At 47.9% G+C, this 23,108-nt stretch overlaps 1 protein-coding gene, 1 long non-coding RNA gene and 1 pseudogene across 2 annotated transcripts; 2 read left to right on the top strand and 1 right to left on the bottom strand.

The window, feature by feature from the left end:
• Positions 1-67: 67 nt before the first annotated feature.
• LOC125525016 (4-coumarate--CoA ligase 4) lies at positions 68-5,984 on the bottom strand. Its single transcript, XM_048690044.2, has 6 exons — positions 5,180-5,984; positions 4,360-4,713; positions 3,579-3,777; positions 813-1,026; positions 618-720; positions 68-340 (listed from the first exon to the last, which is right to left on the bottom strand). Exons 1-6 carry the CDS (start codon positions 5,846-5,848, stop codon positions 197-199), a joined length of 1,683 nt encoding a protein of 560 aa, XP_048546001.2. The 5' UTR covers positions 5,849-5,984; the 3' UTR covers positions 68-196.
• LOC125519352 (uncharacterized) lies at positions 5,847-13,198 on the top strand (annotated as a pseudogene).
• A 2,779-nt stretch (positions 13,199-15,977) lies between these two features.
• Positions 15,978-18,162, top strand: LOC125518582 (uncharacterized). The gene is made up of 4 exons (XR_007288031.2): positions 15,978-16,721; positions 16,822-17,241; positions 17,520-17,638; positions 18,011-18,162. It is a non-coding gene; the product is annotated as an uncharacterized LOC125518582 (long non-coding RNA).
• Positions 18,163-23,108: the final 4,946 nt, after the last annotated feature.

Raw genomic sequence — 23,108 nt, 5'->3', positions numbered from 1 at the left:
TATAACTTAGCCATCTAATTGAAAAAATCGACGACCATGTGCCAGCCAGCCCTTCTATATGTAATAATAATAATAATAATAATAATAATAATAATAATAATAATAATAATGCCATTTCATTGAGAACATTACATGATTTTGGACAGAGGTGTGTGTGTGTGTGTGTGTGTGTGTGTGTGTGTGTGTAAGATGGGACTCAGCTTTTGGACTGTGTGCTTTCACTGCCTGGGATGCCTGCAGCAAGCTTTGCTCTCAGGTCCTTCCTGAGGATCTTGCCAGCAGGACTCTTCGGAACCGAGTCAGCGAAGAAAACTTTGTGGATCCTCTTGTAGAAAACGACCTGCAATAATATTGCACAATTTGTTAGGTTTTTGAAGTCTCACATCTGCACTGAATTGGTGAAGATACATGAACCAATGCAAACATTTGATGCTCTCTTCAGTCTTGTAAAATAACATGCTGGATGGCCGGTATGCCTCACAGTTCACAAATCACATGTTGTAAATTATGCCCTCTTCAGAATTTTGTTAAAAATTGTACTGTTTGTGGCAACTTTGCCTGTTTCTCTATTTGTGCGTCATACTTGAATGTATGGAAAGTGGACGACTAGTTATTACCTCTTTTGCAACGAACTGCTTGATCTCGCTCTCGCTGATCTCAGAGCCTTCAATCCGCACAATGAATGCAACTGGAACTTCACCAGTAAGTTCATCTTGCATCCTGCAAAAAATGAAGACCAGCTAAATTTAATCACCTACTCTTGACATGGACCAAATGGATCCTAAATCCCTTAGAACAGTCTATCAACTTACGATACGACAGCAGCATCTTTGATTTCGGCGTGTGTGATGAGAAGGGCTTCGAGTTCCGCAGGAGGTACTTGGAATCCCTTGTATTTGATTATCTCCTTGAGCCTGTCGACAATGAAGATCTCGTCGTCATCATCGACATAGCCAATGTCTCCAGTATGCAGCCAACCGTCCTTGTCAATGGTGTTCTTTGTGGACTCTGGGTCATTTAGGTAACCTGCAATCATAGGCTTGGTCATTTATACATGAGTTGTTATCTTTGATCATCATGATGCATATTAAGATTTTTTGTTGTTTCCCTAAAAAGTTCATATCAATGGCTAAGCATGTGTGGCTGGTGTAGTTAGTTGGAGAAATTACAGAAATAGTCCAAGTGAACAGCTAGAATTTCCGGTAAAAACGCTACTGAGTGGAATGAATCTCATCTTAAGGTCTGAAACTTGTCTACCTGGTAATAGTTCGTATCCATTTAAGTTGCAGTCTAGAGTAAACAGTACATGTATCTTTTGGGAGTACATATATTGTTGTGAAAAATAAAATCTTGAATAATTCTTCAATTTCGTAGTCACTGAACACGCATCCAGCTGTCTGCGAAAGCGACATACTGATCATATCCGAATTCTATATGTATTTAGATAGTTTTCAAACAGAAAGAAGAATCCACACTCCATGTAATAAAGGCTTACATAAATATGGAAGGGAGCATGAAGCAAAAAAAAAGTTTTTCTCCTCCTTTCGAAAAAAAAGAAAGTTTTGCTGGGTTGAAGTTTGCAAATTCTCATGTATTAGTAAAGTGAGGGAGCGCTTCTTCTGGCATTAGTTTCAGAGCATGAAGGGGCATACATGGGAAATGGACAAAATTAGGAATCGTCAACATTCCCATCCAGTTGCCATCATGTGTGGTTGTATGTAATCATGGGTGGCTACAGCCCACAGGACAGCCTGTTGCCACAATGTATCCAATCATTCATAGTACAAGGTATCCATACGCAAAAAAAAAAAAAATCGTATCCATACGCAAGTCAGAAGGAGCTAAACATCTCCACCTCACCACATGTGCTAGGTCAAACAACTTAGTTCTACTTGTAACTGTTAAAAACAAGTAGAAAGGCAGGCTTTGTTTTCTTATGCTAATGATAGACCTAAGCTTGGCCATTTCCCACAAAAATATAAGCATAGACTTTTAAGCAAAGATAAGTAGTCATGTGTGGGAGTTTGTTGTGGATTCTTGGAGTACTTGGGAAAATGCTTTCACATGGCCAGCATGCTGCATCAACGAATGCAAGCTATGTAGTCATGTGTGGGAGTTTGTTGTGGATTCTTTGGAGTACTACTCAGAGGCTTGGTTGCACTGCTGGAACCCCATGTACATGTAGCACATAACTGGACCGTGACCTACAACTTAATTCGGAACCTTCGACGTTTCGGGGGATGATTGTGCGGCCTTAGCCAAAACCAAAATGCTCGACCGCGAAACGTACAGTTCAGTCAGATTGGCAGCACCTTAAAAATATCCCCTTTCTTTCTGAAAAATACAATCTTATTTGTAACCAAGGTCTTCTAGTCCAGTAAAATTGACCAGATAAACCTTGTCGCGGTGGGGTCCATGTCAAAAGGCCGATAACTAAAACTACTGTAGTACCGAACCAAAAAAAAAAAAGAAGGAAAAACAGTAGTTATCTGCTTCGCCTGAACGCAGATAGGAAAAAGAGTGACAATTTGTCCGAAAACTCGGTGAAGACGGTGGCTGACGCTGTGCACGACACATGCGCGCGGCAACATGCCAAGGCCAGGCCTTGGAGACGCTTGCGCAATCTGCCGGCCTTTTTCCTTGTCGCCATTGCCCAAGCGGTGCAAGTACATCTGAATCTGAGAGATGCGTATGGCCTCAGACCTTCAGTTCAGGGTGCTCCATTATTGACGTGTGAGGCGCCAGTGCGACGATTGCTAGCACGGCGAGAGCAGTCAGGACGCGCATGCTGCTGCTAAAGCCAAAAGGGTGCCGCCGGCTCATCGACTGACGCACGCCGTCGCCGTCGATGGGCTAGCCGACGATGATTTGCCAACAGTTGCCGAGGGCCAAGGAGGCGTGCTTCAGAAGGGAATCATCTCCTACTAGTACTACGTGGGTGTTAGGTTGGATCGAGCGGACTCACCGGTCACCAGCGACTAGTACCTAACTGGAGACCGACCGACGGGCCGACCGATCGGTGCACCGAGCATCTGGTCAGGTGAGCAGAAGGTGGAAGAAGCTCTGGTCCGTGCAGCTACCGATCACTCAGATTAGTCTAGCCGCCCGTCCGTTCGCTGGCTGGCTAGTGGCCAAACGTAGCAGACGGAGACAGAACACGAGCACACATGCGTGCAGGCGACTGAACTGCTGAAAATGCAGCATGTTCGATACGTGCCACGCCTGCTTATCTATCTGCCCGAAAGTGCCGTCAGAAACGGGTGAAGTTGCTGCAGCTGCGGCCAATAATTTGGGCTCCGGAGCTGGAGACGGAGCAGTCCGAACCGATCACCTAACCAGCAGTGCTACTCCTACTACAGCATCTACTCGTGAGCTACCCTGCGACTAGTCGCGAACCACTCGCTCACCTAATCAGCTAGCTAGTCATGGAACAGTGGATCACGTCGTCGTGCCGTCCACGTCGTTGCCACTCCTGAGCGGTGACCAGACACGGCGGCACTGTACCATTTTTGGTTGGACATTTTGTTCGAAAAATGAATAAGCTTGTGTCTGAATGTGCGCGCACGCACGTACAGTACCTTTCATGATCTGGTTGCCGCGGATGCAGATCTCCCCCGGCAGGTTGCGGCCGAGGGAGGCGCCGGTGTCGGGGTCCACGATCTTGAGCTCCGCGTTCCGCACCACCGTGCCGCACGACCCCGACTTGACCCCGAACGGCTCCTTGGCGAACGCCAGGCACATGGACAGCACCGGCCCGGCCTCCGTCATCCCGTACCCCTGCACACGCATTGCAAAACAGAGAGATCATCAGCCCCCCGGTCACCACGTTCTGCTGACGATCAACACGCTGTAATTTCAACCCGAGTGATATATGTTCAGTTTTAAGTAAAGAAGATTCAGACATGCAAGATCAATCCTGCTGAGAGCGACTTGTCGACCGGAAAGTCTGACGGTTGGCGGTTGGCACTATAGAAAGGAAACGCTGGCTTGCCGCGACGGCAACCCGCCCGCCGGGATCATGGGGGTGGCGTGCGTTCGCTTCAGTTGGGATGAAGGTGAAGCCGTCATGGAGCGTAAAGGTTGGGATGTCGCCATATCCCGCACCCAAAAGCACGACGCCACCATGCCACCCACCCACCAAACTGCGACCTTGGCTCGCGCGCCGGGCCACTAGCCAGCCCATCCCAATCGCCTCCCCGATGCCCCAACAACCATTGATGATCTTTCGAGGTTCACTCGCCTTCCAAACGCTCCATACACTCACCTACTGTAGCTGACGTGCTTGCCACTAAGATAATCGCGCAAGCAATCATTGGATATGGATTCGAAGTGCGAGAGCGGGGCCGGTGCGCGACGAACCTGCCCGAGCACGGCGTTGGGGATCTTGGCCATGAAGGCGTCCTGGAGGTCCTTGCCCATGGGGGCCGCGCCGGACATGACCATGCGGATGGACGCGAGGTCGGCGGCCGTCACCCGGTCGCTCTTGGCGATCTCGACGACGATGGGCGGCACGAAGGGCGCCACGGTGACCGCGTGCGCGCGCACCAGGCGCACCAGCGCGCCGTGGTCGAACTTGCGCATGATCACGATCGCGCACCCGGCGCGCAGCCCCGCCAGCAGCACCGAGTTGAGCGAGTAGATGTGGAACAGCGGCAGCACGCACAGCAGCACGTCGTCCTCCCCGAAGTACAAGTTCGGGTTCTCCCCGTCCACCTGCACACACACAAACACAAAATTTGAATTCAGAAACCAAATGTTCAGAAAATTTGAACCTTTTTCACATCAAAAAATTGAATTCAAAATGTTATCGTGCAATTTGAAAAAAAATTGCATCGAAAAAAAAATGAATTGAAAAATGTGATCGTGCGTGGGCGCGAATCTTGGCGCTGGTTGGCGGGCCCTGCGTGGGTCACGTCGGCCCGTCGAATCCGATCCGATCCGATCCGGGTAATAAATGGCGCGGCGTTATTTTAAGCAGGGGAGTAATTGGTCGGTCGCTGGGCTCCGGCGCCGACGGAGAGGCGCGTGATGGGGAAAAGGAACGTCCCGGGCTGGAAAGCGTAAAGCGAGGCCACGAGAAACGTAAATGGGAAGCTCGCCTGGCCCCCGAAGGATCCGCGGCTCGGTCCAGCCAGTGGCAATGGAGGTGGAAGCGTAGCGGGGAGTGAGCTGAGCTGACCTGCTGCGCGACGCTGGTGACGAGGCTGCGGTGGGTGAGCATGACGCCCTTGGGCAGCCCCGTGGTGCCGGACGAGTAGGGGAGGGCCACCACGTCGTCGGGGTCGACCTGCTCGTCGGCGGCGAGCGGCTCCGCGGGCAGCAGGGCCTCGTCGAACGCGAGGCAGCCGCCGTCGTCGGAGGCCGGCCCGTCGACGGTGACCACGGGGATCCCGCGCTCGGCGGCGAAGGCGCGCACCTTGTCGACGGCGCAGGCCTCGGTGACGATCAGCCGCGCCCCGGCCGCGCTCGCCTGGCGGTGGATCTCGTGCGGCGTGCAGAACGGGTTGGCGGTGGTGGTGGCGGCGCCCAGCCGGGCCGCGCCGAGGAACACGAAGGCGAACTCCGGGCAGTTGCGGAGCAGGTTCATGACCACGTCGCCCTTCCCCACGCCGAGCCGCCGCAGCCCCGCCGCGCAGCGGCGGGAGAGCTCTGACACCTCCGCGTAGGTGTGCACGGCGCCCGTCTGCCCGTCGATGAGGCAGGGCCGGGCGGCCACCTCCGGCAGCCGCTCGAAGCAGTAGTCCTGGAGCGTGAGGTGCGCCGGGATCTCGATGTCCGGCAGCCTGGACCGGAACACCGTCTCCGTCGCCGCCGGCGCCTCCGGCGCGTCCGCCGCCACGGAGCCCATGGATCTCGCCGCCGGCGCCGGCTCGGGTCGGCCTGTCTCCCGGCGGAAGAAATCGGCGTGGGGCGAGAAATGGGGGGGCCGGGATCCCGTGGGCGTGCGTGCTCTGCTCCGGCTCCTGGGGAGGGGAGGAATTTGGGAGCGGAGGTTAAATATACCGGCGCGGCGGGGGAGAAGGTGGGTGGGGAGGATGACGCGCGGGGCCCGCCTGGCGGTGGGAGCGGGTAGCGTCTCCGGTGAGCGAACGGGTTGGTAGCGTAAAGCAACGCTGATCTGACCTCGCTTTGACCTTTTAACCTGACCAGTAACGCCGCCGTTGGCGGCGACGTACGGTGGCGTAAAGTCATCGCCGGCGGTGGGCGGGCCGTCGGCCGTCGTGGCGGTTTGCGCCTGGGATGGCGTGGCGTCGCACGGAGCACGTTGACATCACTCGTCAGTGTTCCCACCACCAAAGAAAAATTTGTCAGCGAAGCACGACTATGTGGGATTTTGACATCGGAGTCTCGTAGAGAGAAAGTGGGGAGACAAAAGAACAGAGACATCAGTGACCAACAACTGTTGAGGTTGGAAGTAATTTGGATGTTTTTTAATATTACCTCCTTATAAAAAAACTAGTAATTTGGATGTTTTTTAATATTACCTCCTTATAAAAAAAACTTGTCAACAAGACTAAGAAACAACAATCATGATCCGAGTCTTAGCGAAGAATTTTTTGACACTCATAATATCCGTGTGCTCATACTAGTTCGTCGTCGCTTCCCACATTGCCCTATGTAGGGCCAACATTATGGTTGAGACTCTGGAGGTGCAGATCATGTTTGTAGTGCATGTTTCGTCTATCACAATCGAGCATACTTGCTTGAGGCCATATTCGCTTTCGAGGAGAGTGGTGCTTTGACGTCACATGCATTGTTGAAAAAATTGGTGTGCCTTGCACCAATGGTAAGGAGGGTAAAGATGATAAGGGTGTACGATAGTGCTACGGAGCCATGTCATAGGGTCCAGTGGAGTTTATCGATAAGTTTATTTGCACAACGAGGACGACTCTTTGCTCTAGATAGAGTCGGCCTCGCACGTGGAAGAGGCCACTACATATCACGCTAAGAGGTGTGTCAGTTGTTTCGATAAGAACAACAAAGAACGCAACATCCCAGCGACCAAGGGCGCTGAGCATGGGTTGTTGGGTGCTTCTAGGGAGTAGTCGACAAATAATAAATGGAAAGTCCTCGCGGATGCGAGGGAGAGGCTGGATTCATATCTACAAATATACAAGAAGCCCCTCGCGTTGAAGGTGGACGAGGAAAAATAAATTGAAAAACTGAAGTCGTCTAAAAGAGGTATACTTTGTTAGGCTAATATCCCATACAAAGTACATATGACAGCCTCAAGAGTCAACTCTGGCTTATAGTTTGAAGCATGTTTGTTGCAAAGGCAGTCGCAACCAGGAAACGACTGATTTTCAAAAAGCATTCATAGCAAGAGGACGAGATACAATGTTTTACTTTCTATGAATGTGGGCTAATTTGTAATTACGCGTAGTAGAAGATGCATTGAAGAAATTCGCCCGAAAGAGCCTCACGTTCCAATGTTGCAAGGAGATTCCTTGCTTTTGCAACATTGGCCAAAGGTTTACAGTATGTGGGATACGTTCTTTCATCTAGAGCATTCACAGCTAGAGTCGCAACATGTAATCCTGTAGCTTTAGCTTGCAAAATAGAAGGCACATATCAAATGTTAGAGAGTTGTAACTTGTAAGCTGCATCCACAAATGATAAAAGACCTACAATCTAGGAGATCTTTCATAACATAGTGAACCTGCAAGGGAGACCAAACCTTTTTTTAATGAAGAGAAGATAATTATGAGCCTTCCGTATATTTCAAAGTAATTGTGCCTTGCTAAGCATTGACTCCAAAGGCGTAGGTGTGCCTCACGTGGGCTCACCAATGTTGAATTAGTGATGCTTAGTTGGGAGATCAATGATAGATTGCAAATTTTCTTGGAAGACCGACCACCACGCATGTCTTGTTGCAAGAGTATTTCCAAGGCTAGGGAGATCAGAACTGTTAGAGACGATATTGTCCCCGCCCCCGTGTGTGTGTGTGTGTGTGGGGGGGGGGGGGGGGGGGGGGGTTCAACCTATACTTTTCTAAAAAAGTGTATGTGTGCGTGCGCGTATGATGCGTGTTTTGCACACTTGTTGGGTCTAGTTTTCTTATTAACTAGGTCAACTCTCTTTCTCAATGGCATTGCACATACCTGCCTTTTGATGAGGTTCATAATGTGTATTTATTGTTATTTCTAGTTTGTTCTTTTATTACACAATGATTGAATGTTCCGTTGATGATTGGAATCAAGTCGAACAAGTTCCAACAGTTTGGATGACAACCAAATTGGGAAAATCAGTTATAGGCCCGTTTCTGCGAACAACTAGGATCACCTCAACCCAATATGGAAATCTGCACCCCTGAATCACATGTAATCTCCCCATTGTGTTTTTCTCACTTGGTCTTGACCACACTACTTCAACCACACAGGCCCATTACTCCAATTTGTCGACCATGCCGCTTCCTCCTCTACTCATCACCGACATCGCCTCATCTACCATGTTATCTTGCCGCATCATCTCTATTGTAGCAGACGCAAGCATCCCTTCTTCGAGGGCCCCACTTCATTTGTCCGTCACAAGTGCCCCATATCCTTGTCCACCGGTCACCTCTCCTTTATCATCAACATGTTACCTAGGCACTTTGAACTCGAAGCCCGAGTATAGCTAAAAAATACAAACAACAACATTTCCCAATTTTTAAAATATAATTTTCAAGACTTTGGGCTTAGGCTGCTCAGGCGTACCGATATGACCAATCCTTTTTGTCGCCCATGCTCATAAAATTCCTATTTGCTGCTCGCTGCGGCGAATTGTCGTTGATTCGCACAAAGGGAGCCACCAAACTAGTACGTGGGCCGGCCATTTAGCGCCAGGAAGAGCTTCCACTTCTGGGAGCGTTCCAGAGTGTTCCAGCCTGTTTTTATTTCATTGTTGTTTTTATATTTTTTGGCTTTCTTCTCGTTTTTTATTTTTCTAGTAAAAAATCTATAAATTTCAATATCTTAAAAAAACTGTTCAGAATTTCAAAACTTATTTTTTTTAAAAAATGTTCATGTTTTCATAAGTTGGCCACGTTTCCCAAAAAATGTACTTGTTTTCGAAAAATATTCAGTTACCCAAAAAAATGATCACGTTTTAAAACTTGTATGCTTTTAAAAAATGTTCGCATTTCCAGAAGTTGTTCACATTTTCTAAAAAATGTTTTGAATGTATGTTCATGTTTTCAAGATTTTCTCAGAATTTCAAAAAATGTTAATGTTTTGAAAATTTGTTCACAATTTTTTTTAAAATGCCTGTATTTTTGAAAAAAAATGTTCATGATTTCATGGAATGTTCAATTTTTTTGATTTTCTATGTTTTCAAATAGTGTTTAGAATTTTACATTATTTTTCCAAAAGTGGACGAAAAAATCGCGTGCTACATTATTTCTGTGCACTACGGTGTTTTCCATCACTACATGGTTCACCTTTTTTTTTTGCACCTAAACTCGATTTATTCATTCAACAATGTTCATACGGATACAAATGGCGTCCAAGATCAAAACCAAAAGTATATTTAGTAAGGCTATGTGCCTTGACATTTGTAGTACGTCCTTCAAAGATGAAGGTACAATTCTAAGACTCAACGGCAGTAGATCTGGTTTCCTTAATGATGCTTGCATATGTTCCTACAATGTCTCTCCCAATATCATGAATCACTCCCTGGCAATCTGAGGCCACCTCCACATGTGATAATAGTAACTGTTGTGCTATATCTAAAGCCTCCCCACATGCAAGTGCCTGTAGGGTGGTCGCATCTGTGATGCCTGTGTTTTAAATAACTGGAGGACCAAGAAACATATCCGTTGAGTCTATGCAAACAGAAAGAGCCTTCGTTTGAACTCCTCGAGACTACACCATCAACTCGATTTTTAGCAACGCCGGCCGCTGGAGGGATCCATCTTTGGGGTGGCTGTCTAGTGGTTGAGGCCGTCTGCACTCTAGTAGGTTTACAATCAGCAAGCTCTCTGATGTAACTCCACACAAAACTGTGTGTTGCATGGGGGCTTTGAAAACTCTGTTCGTAAAGAGCTTTGCGGCCAGAGTGGCAGATTGCCCATAGTGTTGCATGGGAGCTCCTACACAACGTTGGCGGCGCCGCGGAACACGCCGACGCTCATGCAAAACCCCTCTTGGGCCGACCCAACAAACGTGTTCGTTCATTCATTGCTTTCGCCCGATCGCAACCCATGTTCCTTCGCTCGGTCAGTATAGCCAAGTCAGTTGTTGATTAGTCAAACCACTTGACCGTTGACTTTTTGAAACTAGATATAATTTTTTAATCAATTTGAAAATAGTTCACAAAATTGGAAAATTTTCATTGATTTTTAAAAGAGTCCATCGATTTCGAAAAAAGTTCATCAATTTTGAATTTTTTTATTCAAATTTGAAAAAAGTTTATCAAAATTTGAAGAAGTTCATCAAATTTGAAAAAAAATCCACGCATTTAAGAAAAAGGAAAAACCGAATAAAACAGTTCGAAACCTGAGTAGTGAACCGGAAAAACCCGGTTTGGGAAGCTTCCCGAAACTGGGGCTTATAGAAACTGAAAACAAAGAGAATAAAAAGGAAGAAAAGAAGAACGAATTAAAAAGGATTGCGATGGTCTAGTGGTTACTGCAGTCTCTTCGAAGGAAGAGGTTGTGTGTTTGGACCCATTTTTTGAAACTTTAACAGAAAAAAGGAAGGCAAACTAGGCCGGCCCAAAGTGACACGTGTGTGAGCGCCCGTTTGCGAAAATAATAGAAACGGGCGCCTGAAATGGCGAATAGGGGTTGCCGTGTTGCATGGAGTTCACCTTTTTTTTTTTGAGAATCCACATGGGGTATGAAGGAAAACACGAAACGGCTTAATGGGCCGGCCTGGTTCGCTCGCTCCTGTGCTTATCAGGGACAATTCGGTGCCTAATCTCTATTCCTAATGGAGTAGTTGGTAGTCTCCGACGGTTAATTTTTGTCCCACCACTTTTGTCCGGTTTTTTTTCGTAGGTTAATCGTCCTAGATTTTTTCGGTCCCCTCGCACCTAAGAAAAAAAAACGACCGACAACCCATCGCACGAACCAGGGAGTGAAGCCCCCTCGCACAAACGAGGCTGCTCTCCCTCCGCAAACCCTAGCCGCCGCACAAGGGAAGAGACGAGGGACAGCAGGATGCACGCTGCGCCGAGACGTGTCCGCCGCCGGCCTCTCCGCACCCCATTCCCCACCTCCTCCGGTCCTCGCCTACAGCTGCTCCTCCGCGACGGCAGCAGCCCTCCAGGTGCCGCGCGCCTGCTTTGCATGCGCCGCCGCCAGCCCACGCACGCCGGTCAAGGCCTTGCCCCAGGCCATGGTTGGGCGCCGTTATCACTCATCTCCTCTCTGTGGCACCATCTCTCTCAGATCCAGGCTGCTCAACACTGTCGAGCCCCAACCAGAGCGCCCGTGCCTCACTGTCCTCGTGCGTCGTGACACTGTTTTCACCCCCTAGCCTAGGCCACGCGGGCTGACAATCGTCGCCGCCATCCTCACAAGCCGAGCCAGGTTGAAGGATGGCCGTCCGCCGGCTGCGAGATCCATCCACCCAGTTTTGCATCCATCAAGCACCAGCCACCAGGTAGTAGAGATTTCTCCTTTGATTTAGCTGGAGATGCCGCTGCTGTTTGTTTGCCTCATTTTCTCCGGCCGGTGCCGACCTGCTCGACTAGACCCCTGATTTTTATTTTGTTTTTGCAGTGATCTACGATGAGGCGTGGTACGACTCCTTCAGCATGTTGGGAGACTCGGCCGGCTCCAAGGACGACAACGATTACTCCAGCGTCAGTGGAGGTATTCTGCTCGCCCGGTTTCTCATGCCCTGCAGTGCAGTTTCAGGCTCGCAGTGTACTCAGCATCAGATGCTCCCCATCCGTGTAAATCCAGATCCTCTCCCCGTCTCCCGAAAGACGTCGCTGGCGGTACAAACGCGTTGCCGTGCAAGGACGCGGTGTGCTTGGTGGACGCAGAGGCATGCCAGGGTGATTCCTCCGACCCCCGGTGAAAAGCGAAGATCCGGATGCTGCTGCTCCTGTTGTTGTTGGTAGCCTGAAAGAACGGCAGACCGCGGCGTCGTGCTCGCCTCGGCCTTTCCCGGGCTTGGTCCCGAGCTACAAGGTCCAGAGGATGTCGGTCACTAGGTTCCCCGCACCACCCGAGGAAGAAATCGGTCATCGTCAGGCTCTCCTTCCGGAGGAGATCGTACGAGGGCGATGAAATGACCGAAATGAGTGAGTCAACAAAAGCACTTTCATCTACTTATCCAGCAGTACCATTTAAATTGTTCATCAGCATTTCGTTTATGCTTTGCTGACAAAACTGACGATAAATTCAGCTGGCTCGGCGAAGTACCTGTACCCGCCGAGAGCGGGCCTGAGGCTGTCGTATTCGACCGACGAGAAACCGTCGGAAGGCTGCTGGTCGGTCCTCGAGCCGTCGGTGTTCAGAGTCAGAGGGGGGAAGGCTTCTTCAAGTAAGAAGCAATGTTACTGAGACTCCTGATATTCATTCATCCACTGTGTATTTCTTCTATCAGGATGCCTGACTGAATCTTTCGAAATTGATTGCAGAGACAACAGGAAATCCCTAGCCCCAAACTACTCCCCCTACACCCCGATTGAAGCAGACATGTTTGCCCGCGCAAGGAAGGTGTGCCACATTGCGCTCCCGTCGCTGAATCCCCATGACTCCTTCCATTCGCTTCTCATTGTGAGCGTTCAGGTAATTTTCTCATGTTTCTTCACCTACTTAACCAAGTAGTGTTGATTGCTTAGTACATTTTTTGAGAAAAATGATTTGTTACTCTGAGCTTAAGAGGTTATTAAATGATCTGTACAGTTGCCTACCTATCCCACTACCATGTTCGGTGAGAACGACAGCGACGGTGTAAGCCCGGTCCTGTATTTGAAGATATTCAACAGCTTCGACAAGGAGATTTCTCCTCGGCTCAAGGACAGCATCAAGGTAAGCCAAATTAATTGCATTTCCATGGCATCATAATATAACCCATTTTGAGTACGCCTGAACAAATTTCTGATGAGTTCATGGTTATGCAGAGTGTGATGAATGAGGAAACGAAGAAGGTCAAGGGGTTCCCGGGGGACAACAACGTACCCTACACAGAGAGGCTGAAAATCCTGGCCGGCAGCTCAGCACCCTGAAGACCTTCAGAAGCCGGTGTTGTCTAGATCCTAGCACAAGTTCTACAAGGTAGTAACCAGTTATACATGCTTCCTCACACATCTCCATCAACCCACATTTGCTCAAATTCCTAAGTTCTTGATGCACCCCCAGTCCCGACTGAAACATCTGCATCTGTTCATTGTGATGTAGGGATCCATCGTCAGCGTCGTTCATTGATTCAGATCCATTGTGCCATTGGAATGACTTGGATTCTGCCGTTGTCACCAGCCCGAGGTTCAGATCCTAGACCTTGGCTACTCAGCTAGAAGCTATGTCAGACCAACTTCATTTAGTTCTTGAGATTTTTTGTGGCTTTGGATTTATAGTCTACGAGCAATGCTCATGCTTCTGTGATTCCTTCCAGCTCTAAAATACATGTATGCTTTTCTCTATGATGTACTACTAAACTATATGTGGCCATCATATTTTAGATAAATGATGATGTGGTAATGCACACCTTTTAAATGCTGCACGTGTGGTTCAGTAAATCCTCACTATCAGTGGCGAATCTACAGAGAAAATGGAGGGTGGGCTGGATGCCTATTTCATGCGAATATATGTTGTGTTGGGCTCACAAATAGCTGAATTGAGCCTTTAAACTAGTAGTAAAAACTAATTTTGCAAAGCTGGAGGGGGGCTTAAGCCTGTTAAAGCCACCCTAGTAGATTCACCACTGCTCACTATCATGTGTTGTGGCGTCCGTGTTGTTTTTAGAGCTTGAAGCAAGCAGAACACTGAATATATCTTTAGGGTGGAAGATATATTCAAAGTCGTCTCTTGTACTAATGTTCAGGGCAATGGGCGTTTGATATTTTAGGGCGGAAGGCTGAAGCAAAGAAAGCTGCGACTCTTTAGTATATTTTTAGATTTGCGGCTCTTTGAGCTGTGCTACATTTGATTCGAGACCCGGATGAGGTCGGTTAAATTAGGATTAAAGACTGCACAATAACTAGGAACAACGAACAAGCAAGGCTATTCAGATGAAGTCTGCACTTAGGGCACCCCAGGCGTTTTTTTACGCCGGCGCCGAAAAATCGGCCCAGTCGCGCCCCCAAGAGCCCGATTTTCGCTGGCTTGGGCCGAAAACAGCGCCGGCGGACTCAGGACGAACCCGGGGCGCCCGGGGGCGCTCGGGCGAACTGTTTTGGCGCGAAACAGCCGCGGGCCCGCCGCGTCAGCGACACGGCTCTCTTCTCACCCCTTCATCGTCCTCATCGCCTCGTTTCCCGCGGCGAATCAATGCCAAAGCTGCCGCGCTGTCGCGCCAGTCAGCCTGCGCCATTGATGCCTCACGGGCGGCGCAGTGAAGACCGGATGACGCGCGTCCCTCGCCCTCCCTCGCCCGCCACGCGTACTCACGGCGGCTAGCGCACGGGCGGCGCCTCTGCCTATATAAGACGCGCCCCAGCGCACTCGGCGACTCGCACTCTCTCGCCGTCGTCGTTCCTCCCTCTCCTCCCAGGCGACGGCGCGGCGGCGAACAGCTTCGGCCGTCGCCATCTACACGAGAACGAGGCTCGCCTCCTTTTTGAGGCCGAGTATCCGGTCCCGCCAGACATGCGGGTGGCCGGGGCGTGGAGGATCAGCGCCGGCGGCGTGCCGGTGCCCCCGGTACCCACCGGCGCGGCGCGGCGTGCGGAGATCGCACGCATCCGCTCGTCCCTGCTGCGTGCGGCGAGGGAGGGGCCACAGTACGTCCCCGACAGCCCGTTCTGGGAGCCTTATTTCCGCTGCCGTCACGCCGAGCAGCTCGAGGCCACCAACGGCTTCGAGCCCTTCGACAGGCTCAACGCCGTCAGCCGACGTCGGTGGTGGGGCGTGCCCGGGCGCATGTTGGAGGCCGTCCTTGAGTACATCGAGGGCGGCAACACGCCGCGCCTCGAGTACCCCGCTCCCCCGTCCTTCCCACGCCGCCGGGGAAGCTCCTGGACCCCGAGGCGCATGGAGACCGGGGGGTCCTCCTCCTCGTCCGGCGGCTCCCCCTGCCTCCACCTCCGCCCCGTCAAGCCGGAGCCCCAGGGCACGCCTGTCAGCGCGCGCACCCGCAGCTCCGGCGTCCGCATCGGCGACAACGCCTCCCCCACCGGCCGCTTCGTCCTCATCGAGCCCAAGCCGGAGCCCGGCCTCCCCGCGGAGTACGAGGAGATAGCCCGGCGTGGCTTCTCCGACGAGGACGCCCTGCGGTGGGCGCGGGTCGACTACCTCCGCGACGAGATGGTCCGGCAGCGCCGGGCCCTGGAGGAGATCGCCGCCCGCAAGCGTGGGCGCGAGGACGAGCACGGCGTCGTGGTCCTCGACAACGACGACGACGACGACGCCCTCGGACCGTCCAACCCGCCGCGCCAACCGGGGGAGGGATGCAGCAGGGACGGCGGAGGCGTCGGCGGGGGCGGCGACGACGACGACGGCGGTGACTACACGCGGTTCTACAGCCTCCTCGGCATGTAGAACCGCGTGGGCGGGCGGCGAGGCGGGCGGCGAGGGAGAAGGCGCGGGTAGCCCGCGGTAGTTTTTCCTTTTTTTGTAAAATATGTTTAAATTTGAACGAACTCGAACGTGTTTGCGTTGTGTTTGCGCCGAATTTAAACATTTTAAAAACCCGTGGGGGGCTGCGACTGGGGGGCATCACGCCCCCAGTGCGCGGTTTAGCGCCGGTGCGCCCCCAGGGGGAGATTTTTTGCCCCTCCTGGGGGGCCAACGGCTGGAGATGCCCTTAATACTATAGGTTTCCTTTTGGGCTCCTGTACAGCTTCGCTAGCATCATAAATTAATTGTGGGATATAATGCACAGTAGTAGCTTCTTCTGTTTATTGTGGAAATCTTCTTAGTTTATAGGTTTCCTTTTCATCTCTTGTACTAATGTGTAGGTATGACATGGTGCTTTTTTTAATCTCTTGCGGATGTCAATATTTTTTCTACAGTTACATATATACAACTGAATCACAAAGGATTTTATTTTTGATTAGGTACACCATAGACTAGTCTCATATCTTGGTTTATTTATTACCCTGTTTAAATATCAACCAACATGCTTGTCAAAATTATAATTTGTTATCTGCTTGCCTCAAGGCAATATTCTCCCAAGATCTCTCTCTCTCTGTGTGTGTGTGTACTTGGATAGAAACACTCCCATACCCGAGGTCTCAGTTAATGTACTGCTGTTGAATTCTTCTGTCACTTTTGATACAAAGCTATAGCTATACTTTCATTTGCCAAGAAGATAAAATAGGTTAAATACTGTGATTTAGTTACTTTCAGATTTTGGTATCTTTTGAGAAGTGCTCCACAAATATGAACGAAAGGAGCTTGTATTTGAGGTAATAGTCTAGGAAGTTTCATTTAAGATATCATCCGTGTCAACGAAAAATAGTCCGGCCCAACCAATGGATGGATGGGGATGAAACTCTAGACCAACACCCACCCATGGATGGATGGGGATGGGGCGACGACGGCGGAGGCAGCGGCCTTCTCTCGGTGCTTGCTGATGTGGTGGACATCGACGTCGGTGAAGGGTTGCAGCACGTAGACATCAAAGGTACTGACGCCCTCCATGCTCCTCCTCTCGCCTCCCCTCCCCTCAGCTCATCTTCTTCTTCTGGATTTTTTGATTTGATCCGTGCGGTTGGTTTCTGCAGGCTGCGGGTGTGACGGAGGAGCACCATGGCGGGCGTGCAGGCCATGGCTCGCTATGGAAGGCCCTTCCCTTCCCTCTCTCTATTCGAGCCATGCTCAGGCAGTCTTTTCTCTTCTCTTCCTGCAAAAAAAGTCTTTTCTCTTCATGATCTGAACATGTTGGAGGCCATTATTTCTCCTCTGCCATAGTTTGCTACTGCTGCCATATTAACTGAGAGTTGGTAGCCAATATCAAGTGATTTGGAATTTTTGTTGATTTGAACCGTAAATGTGATGATTTATCACAATTGTCATATGATCACAATTTCTCCTCTGCCATTATTCGTGCCTTTGTTAATACTTGCTTACTTCTGAAACCAGGTATCTGAATTTGAGGTGATCGTTTTCTTGCTTACTTCTGAATCCCGGTATCTGATTTTGAGGTGATGGTTCTCCATATTACACTGCTATGTTAATCCCTTACCTTAGCTGTTACTCTTCCCTTTGTCAGGTTCTATTTTAACATTCGTTATTCTTTGGGGGATTTTTTATGGATTAATCCAGTTCCAACTGTTAATCTAGACATTGAGTTGAGAGATGCAATATTCATCAACATGTTTATAGGCTTGTTGGTAGCAGAATCTGCATAGAATTGTAAAAAAATATCTTGTATAAAGACTTAGCTATGGTGCTTGGCACATATTTTTTTATTTTGCTTCAGAAGGAGTTGTGCAAGATGTCAACATTATTGCGAAGATGAAAAACTTCTACCGAAGGCTAAAAGCTTTATAGTTTTGGGATTCACCGGATGGCTTCCATGAAACATCATCTTTTCTTGAGGTATCCAATGTTTCATATCTGTACCTGCTGCTGCAGTTTCTTAAGAGATATATACATATCAGTTTCATCAGAAAAAATAGGCATGCTTGCTTTGTAAAGGACAGTGACATTTGCCTGATGTTATCTGGTAACCCTTAAAAGGAGGGAAACACCTGTTGTAGCTTTTGTTCATTGACCATTTTTGCTCCTCAAATCCACTGAAGCTGAATAAAGTATCTTATTCAAGATTTCCTTGCTCCAGTAGATCTGAAAGTAGTAGTTTAAGACCTTCATGTCTGTAGCAGTGTTGACGCCATTGATATATTATGGGAACTGCTTTGAGCAAAAATAATCTAAGTGATATATCTTTCGTATCATCTTGTTACAAAGAAGAGCATGGAGTGGCGACGGTTATAGCAGGAGCAGGGCAGCCACAACTTCTCCTTATTACAAAAACTTTCAGAAATGAAGGGAAGATAACCTATAAAGTGAGGACAAAATATTTCTGGTCAGGGACTACCAAAAATTAAATACGTGCCATCTGCTTCGATTCTGGTATATGCCTCTCTTTCTTCTATCATTTATTGTTGCTTTGTTTCAACTTTCTTCTGTAGATTTTACAGCACGCAAGTTTTAGTGTCCCAAAGTTGGTTTCAAAAACTTCAGATCCACAAGATTGATAAGATGTGATATATTTTTGTGATGTTTAACTCGGTTGTCTCTGTTTACTTAGGAGTGGAGTTCCAACTCTGCCGATAAAACAAGATTAAGTGGTAACGGTTGAAACTCTTTTGTATGTAAATGTTTAACTGAATTATTTAATATGGTCTAAACTTCTTTAGCTTGCAACTATTTAATCAAATTATTTTATGTGAGCTATCACAGTGACACCATACCTTGAGTACCACTTAGTACATATATATGAAAAGATTATGATAATTGACCTTTCATTATCAGATCTCATGGCAATCATGATATTCTGGCCCTGTTCGGCAAATCGCCACGGACCGGAGCCAGCGGAGCGGCCTTCCAGCCACTCCTCAAATTAGAACTAGATCCTGCTCCGCTCCGGCGTGGAGTTGGAAAGTGGAGAGAGTCCAAACAGCCCCTCTATTTTGCAGCTTCAAATTTAAGATATAGTATTTGCTTCACCAGCTATATAATTGTACTGATACAACTGGAACACCATAGTTAGATTTACCATAAAAATATATTCTAAGCATAGTTTTATTACATTTTAGAATTATGACTGCAGTGGTATTTTGTGACTTGTGAGTGTCAGGTTTCATGCATAAAAACAATGTGGTGTATTTTTCATGTGCCATTCTGCTCAAGAACCTCATCCCCATCATGCATTTTTTCCCTTTCATTTGAGTTAGTAAAGTGGTTTCTGAATCTGTTCAAAGTTTCCCTTTCATTCTCAATGCGGTCAGACCTGATTAAATAGCCTGTTCTTCCTTCTTCGGGTAAGATATGGAAATCTGTATTACGCTAATTAGGAGAAGCAAATCATCCACCTTCCGTACCTAAACTGATTCTTCGTTCTTCGGTTATGTCTTACAAAGCTGTACTACGCGAATTGGTTGAAGCAAGCAGTAATTCTGTACCATACAATTAGCAAGGAAGGCTGCACCAATCTCTGATCTGGGTTGTTAGTGTCTGCCCATTCATGGATTGGCATTCATCACTTTGGCAATCATCCATGGTTCTTATGAATTGTAACTGATTCGAAATGAATGCCTAATCCAATTTTATATGCAATTATGATCAGTTTGAATCACACCAACTAGTATAGCTATTGAAGATCCATTTATTCGTTTACCTCCGTCTGAAATTTCGAGCTTTTCTATAATTTCTCTGTATTAACAGATTATATAACATTAGTTTGGACATTGAAGTTACACAACTGCAGACTATGAACCTGAGATGCACTGCACGGAGGCTGAATTTTACCAAAGTAACTCTGGCCCCTGCAACTGTAAGGTCTGTTCTTCCTCTACCATCCTCTAGGTTCCTATTTTCAATGTTATTCAATGATGCATGAACGTTGCTCGGATTGTTGGATTCTTTGATGTTATTTGTTGGATTCAATGATGCATGAACAGAGCTGAAACACAACACTTTCCAATTTCGACTGAACAGCACAACACCAGATTGTAGTGTTATTTAAGCCAATAGCTTTCTTCATGCAAAGAACAAAGGGTTCATAATGATGCAGCGGTGAAAAAAATAATCTGAGTACATATTAACCTTCTCACTGATCATGGAAAGAGGTAACCAAGGTTTTTGATTGGCTACACAGTAGTATTATGGTAGTTTTGACAAACATGGTGAGAGTAAGTTATGCAGACATCATGCTTCTTAGGTTCAATTATATTGTTGTATGTTTTGTGCTTAAGAGTGCAATTTTTAGCCTCCTTAGCCAGGCACCTTGGAAAGGATGGAAAGGATTCTGGTGGAAGGATGATGAGAAGCTAGGCATGGCCAGTTGCACCAAAGCATGAGAAGGCTGTGAGAGAGGTGGTGGAGATGGTGAAGATATCTTGTCCGATGGAAGATCAAGGTAACCAGATCAGATGTACCATAGGCTTTATTTCCTCACAACGACCATTTATGCAATTTTCTATTGGCATATACCATTGTGGAAAGGAAATCTTCACATGACTTTTTACAATACCTTCTGTTATGTTGTAAACGTGTTGGTAGTACCATGTATCATCTGGCATTTAAAGAATAATTAATTGTAATGTGGCATTATCTGTCACTAGATACGGATTTGCCTTTTGTTTCTATTTTGTCAGGAAGAATCATGCATGAGAAGGATAAAGCTCTTTCCTGTATCGGTTTTTATATCTGGGAAGATTATTACTGGTTGTGCCGCCATGACATGTGTGAATGAGGTAAAAGCAAAGAAATCAGAGAAATGGTTGTAGCCAAAGTCAGACATATTCATTAAGTCTCCTAGGAAGATCTCCTTCGTCTCTTTCATATTTCATATCCACGGGTCACATGGAGGGTGATAGCTCTCAAGTGTATGCAAGGTTTACGAGCCGACGAGTCGTTCTGAGGTTGAGACTCATAGACTAATCGTCCTTGGACTCATAATCCATGAGTGTATGATAGTGTACAATGTGTGGTATGTAGCTTCAACATTTTTAGGTGCTGGTAATTTTTGCTGCCATTGGCCCATAGCGTTTATCTGCTTCCTTCTACATAAGATAAACATGAGCTATGTTAGTGTCTATCACTTTTTTAAAGTAGAAACAACTTGGAGAAAAAATATGTTTGGTCTATTAAATTTCTCTATATAAACCGAAGCATGGTTCTGCCAGCCATGAATTTTGCAGTGTAATAATTTTTAATAAGTCCTTTCCAACCTTTTCGTGTTCATATTTAAGCCTGGCTAAATTATGTGGTGCATCATATTTGTGCACATATTAACTACACTCTCCATTCATGAAATTGTGTATAAATTTTGTAACACTATTTAGACCAGTTAACCCCTGGAGCCTGCGCAAGTGGGAGCTATATGCACCGGGCTGCCTCTATTTTTTAATCTTGTGGTAGTTAAGCATTTCCAATTTCTAATAAAGAAAGCCTCCAAGTATCTAACCATAGAGTAGTGCTCTCAAGTTACAAGCTACACTCTTTTGTTACAGAGCTTTCAGGTGTTGCTGCTAAAGAAAGCCTGCCCTTAATAAGTATACAAAGAGCTCCTGTCTACTGGGGCAGCACTCTGGGTACATGGTCGAATGCCACTTCCATGTATCAAAAACAATTCTTTAGCTTGTAAGGACACGCATCCATGAAATTTTTATATGCTCAAAATGATACTCCTTGCTGAGGACTAGACATTAACTGAAACATGAATGGTGTTAATCTTTACATTTTGTATGTCTAACTAAGAAGACGGAGGGAACACACAATTCTGAAGTTTTCTGTAACTGTATTATGCATGTGTGTACCTTCCTCTCACTTTCCCTTCCCCTTTCGCTTTGTTAGCTACTCCTTTTTCGCATTTCTACCTCATACGCCCTTTTTCATTTCTACAATTTGCACGGAAGAGAAGTGTGCCAAATAATTGATTCACCACAGTGACAAATCGCAATGTTACTTGTATAGAAGCTCACAAACCGAGAATGTTGAGTTTCTGAAAACCATAAGCATGTTATTATAGCAGCTCTGTTCATTTTCTTGTAATGACTAATGCTTTCAGATCCTTCTTGGGCATGAAATAGTTCCAGAAACCAAAAGCCTGTTGTAAATTATATCAGTTCTCTATTTTTTTGTAATACCTAATGCATTCAGATCCTATTTGAATCACAGTAAAACTGTAGCGGAAATAGAAGTACGAGTATCAGATAGCCAGGGCATGAAAGTGTTCACTGATATGTTACATGTACCCAGCTGTACTATTTTGCAATGCTTGAATGCTTACAATACAGATATTTTATTGGTCACATTTGAATGCTTATCAATAGTGCATGTGTGATTCCCTAGGGCTAACCGAACAAGTAGATGAGATATATGAGATTAGAAGGGAAGGGAATTATGGGGAGCGGGTGCCAGGAGGGATATGAGAACAAAATAAAAGCACGAAGGCGAATGTAATTAATTAGATATTTCCAAATTATTACACATGTAGATCCGTCGACCCCGAGCTCATCCCATGCGGCCCCGAGGAGGAGATGACCATTCGACTTGTGCTCCGCCACGCCCGGGAGGATGCCCGTGCACGGCTCTGCTCGGACTACATCCATCGGGAATTCATTGCGTCCGCCCAAATGGTGCATGGATCCGTCCCTAGGCCATCCATAGCTACCTCGCCGGAGGCCGTGTGGTCCGTCTGGCGTCCAAACGCACTGGCGGATGCACAACCCCTTAGTTGGTGCACCGAGCATCGGGACGCACCATGGGCCTCGTCCGACGAGGCCATGGCACGGCATGCCCGCCGTGCAAGGCATCGGGCGCGGGAGGCGGCGGCAGCCCTCACGGAGGTGGACGTCCGTGAGGCGGAGTCACATTCTCCGACGACCCATATGGCGCATCAATCCGGGCGCCGCAACCCACATCATGGTGGTCGTCGGCGGCTCGTCCCTGGATGGATCCATCATCGATCTGACGTCCGTCGGCACGCAGCGGGATCCGGGCTCCGACGAGGAAGAGTAGGGCATGGGAGACAACGACGCCTTCAGTCTCGTGAGCCTGCGAGTGTCCCATGCCCTACTCTACTTTGTCGGCGACCGGGCCAACAATCTGGGGAGCGCAGCCGGCCGTCGGACATGGCCTAGGCGGAGCCGGCGGGCGGGAGCGAAACCGGACGAAGCCCCGGTCAAAGATCGCCGCGTTGCATGTAATATTATGGATTTGAGGTTTTTAATTTAAGATATCCAGATGTGGAATGCATTTTCTAAGGGGTGACCGGTCACTGTCCACGGACACGCCCGGGCGCGTTTGCAGACCTTTGAGGGGTCAGATTTGCCAAGTCCGG

The sequence above is a fragment of the Triticum urartu genome, chromosome 7A, assembly GCF_056163025.1.
Source record: "Triticum urartu cultivar PI428250 chromosome 7A, HENAU_Tu73, whole genome shotgun sequence".
Classification (NCBI taxonomy): Eukaryota; Viridiplantae; Streptophyta; class Magnoliopsida; order Poales; family Poaceae; genus Triticum; species Triticum urartu.
Note: the sequence above shows the minus strand (reverse complement) of the source record. Positions and strands in the feature narration are given on the sequence as shown.

Coding starts and splice junctions, on each gene's coding strand:
- LOC125525016 (XM_048690044.2), bottom strand. CDS start 5,848: ATGGGCTCCGTGGCGGCGGACGCGCCGGAGGCGCCGGCGGCGACGGAG. Junction 721..812: donor AAAGATGCTGCTGTCGTATC/GTAAGTTGATAG, acceptor CATTTTTTGCAG/GATGCAAGATGAACTTACTG. Junction 341..617: donor AGCAGTTCGTTGCAAAAGAG/GTAATAACTAGT, acceptor ATATTATTGCAG/GTCGTTTTCTACAAGAGGAT.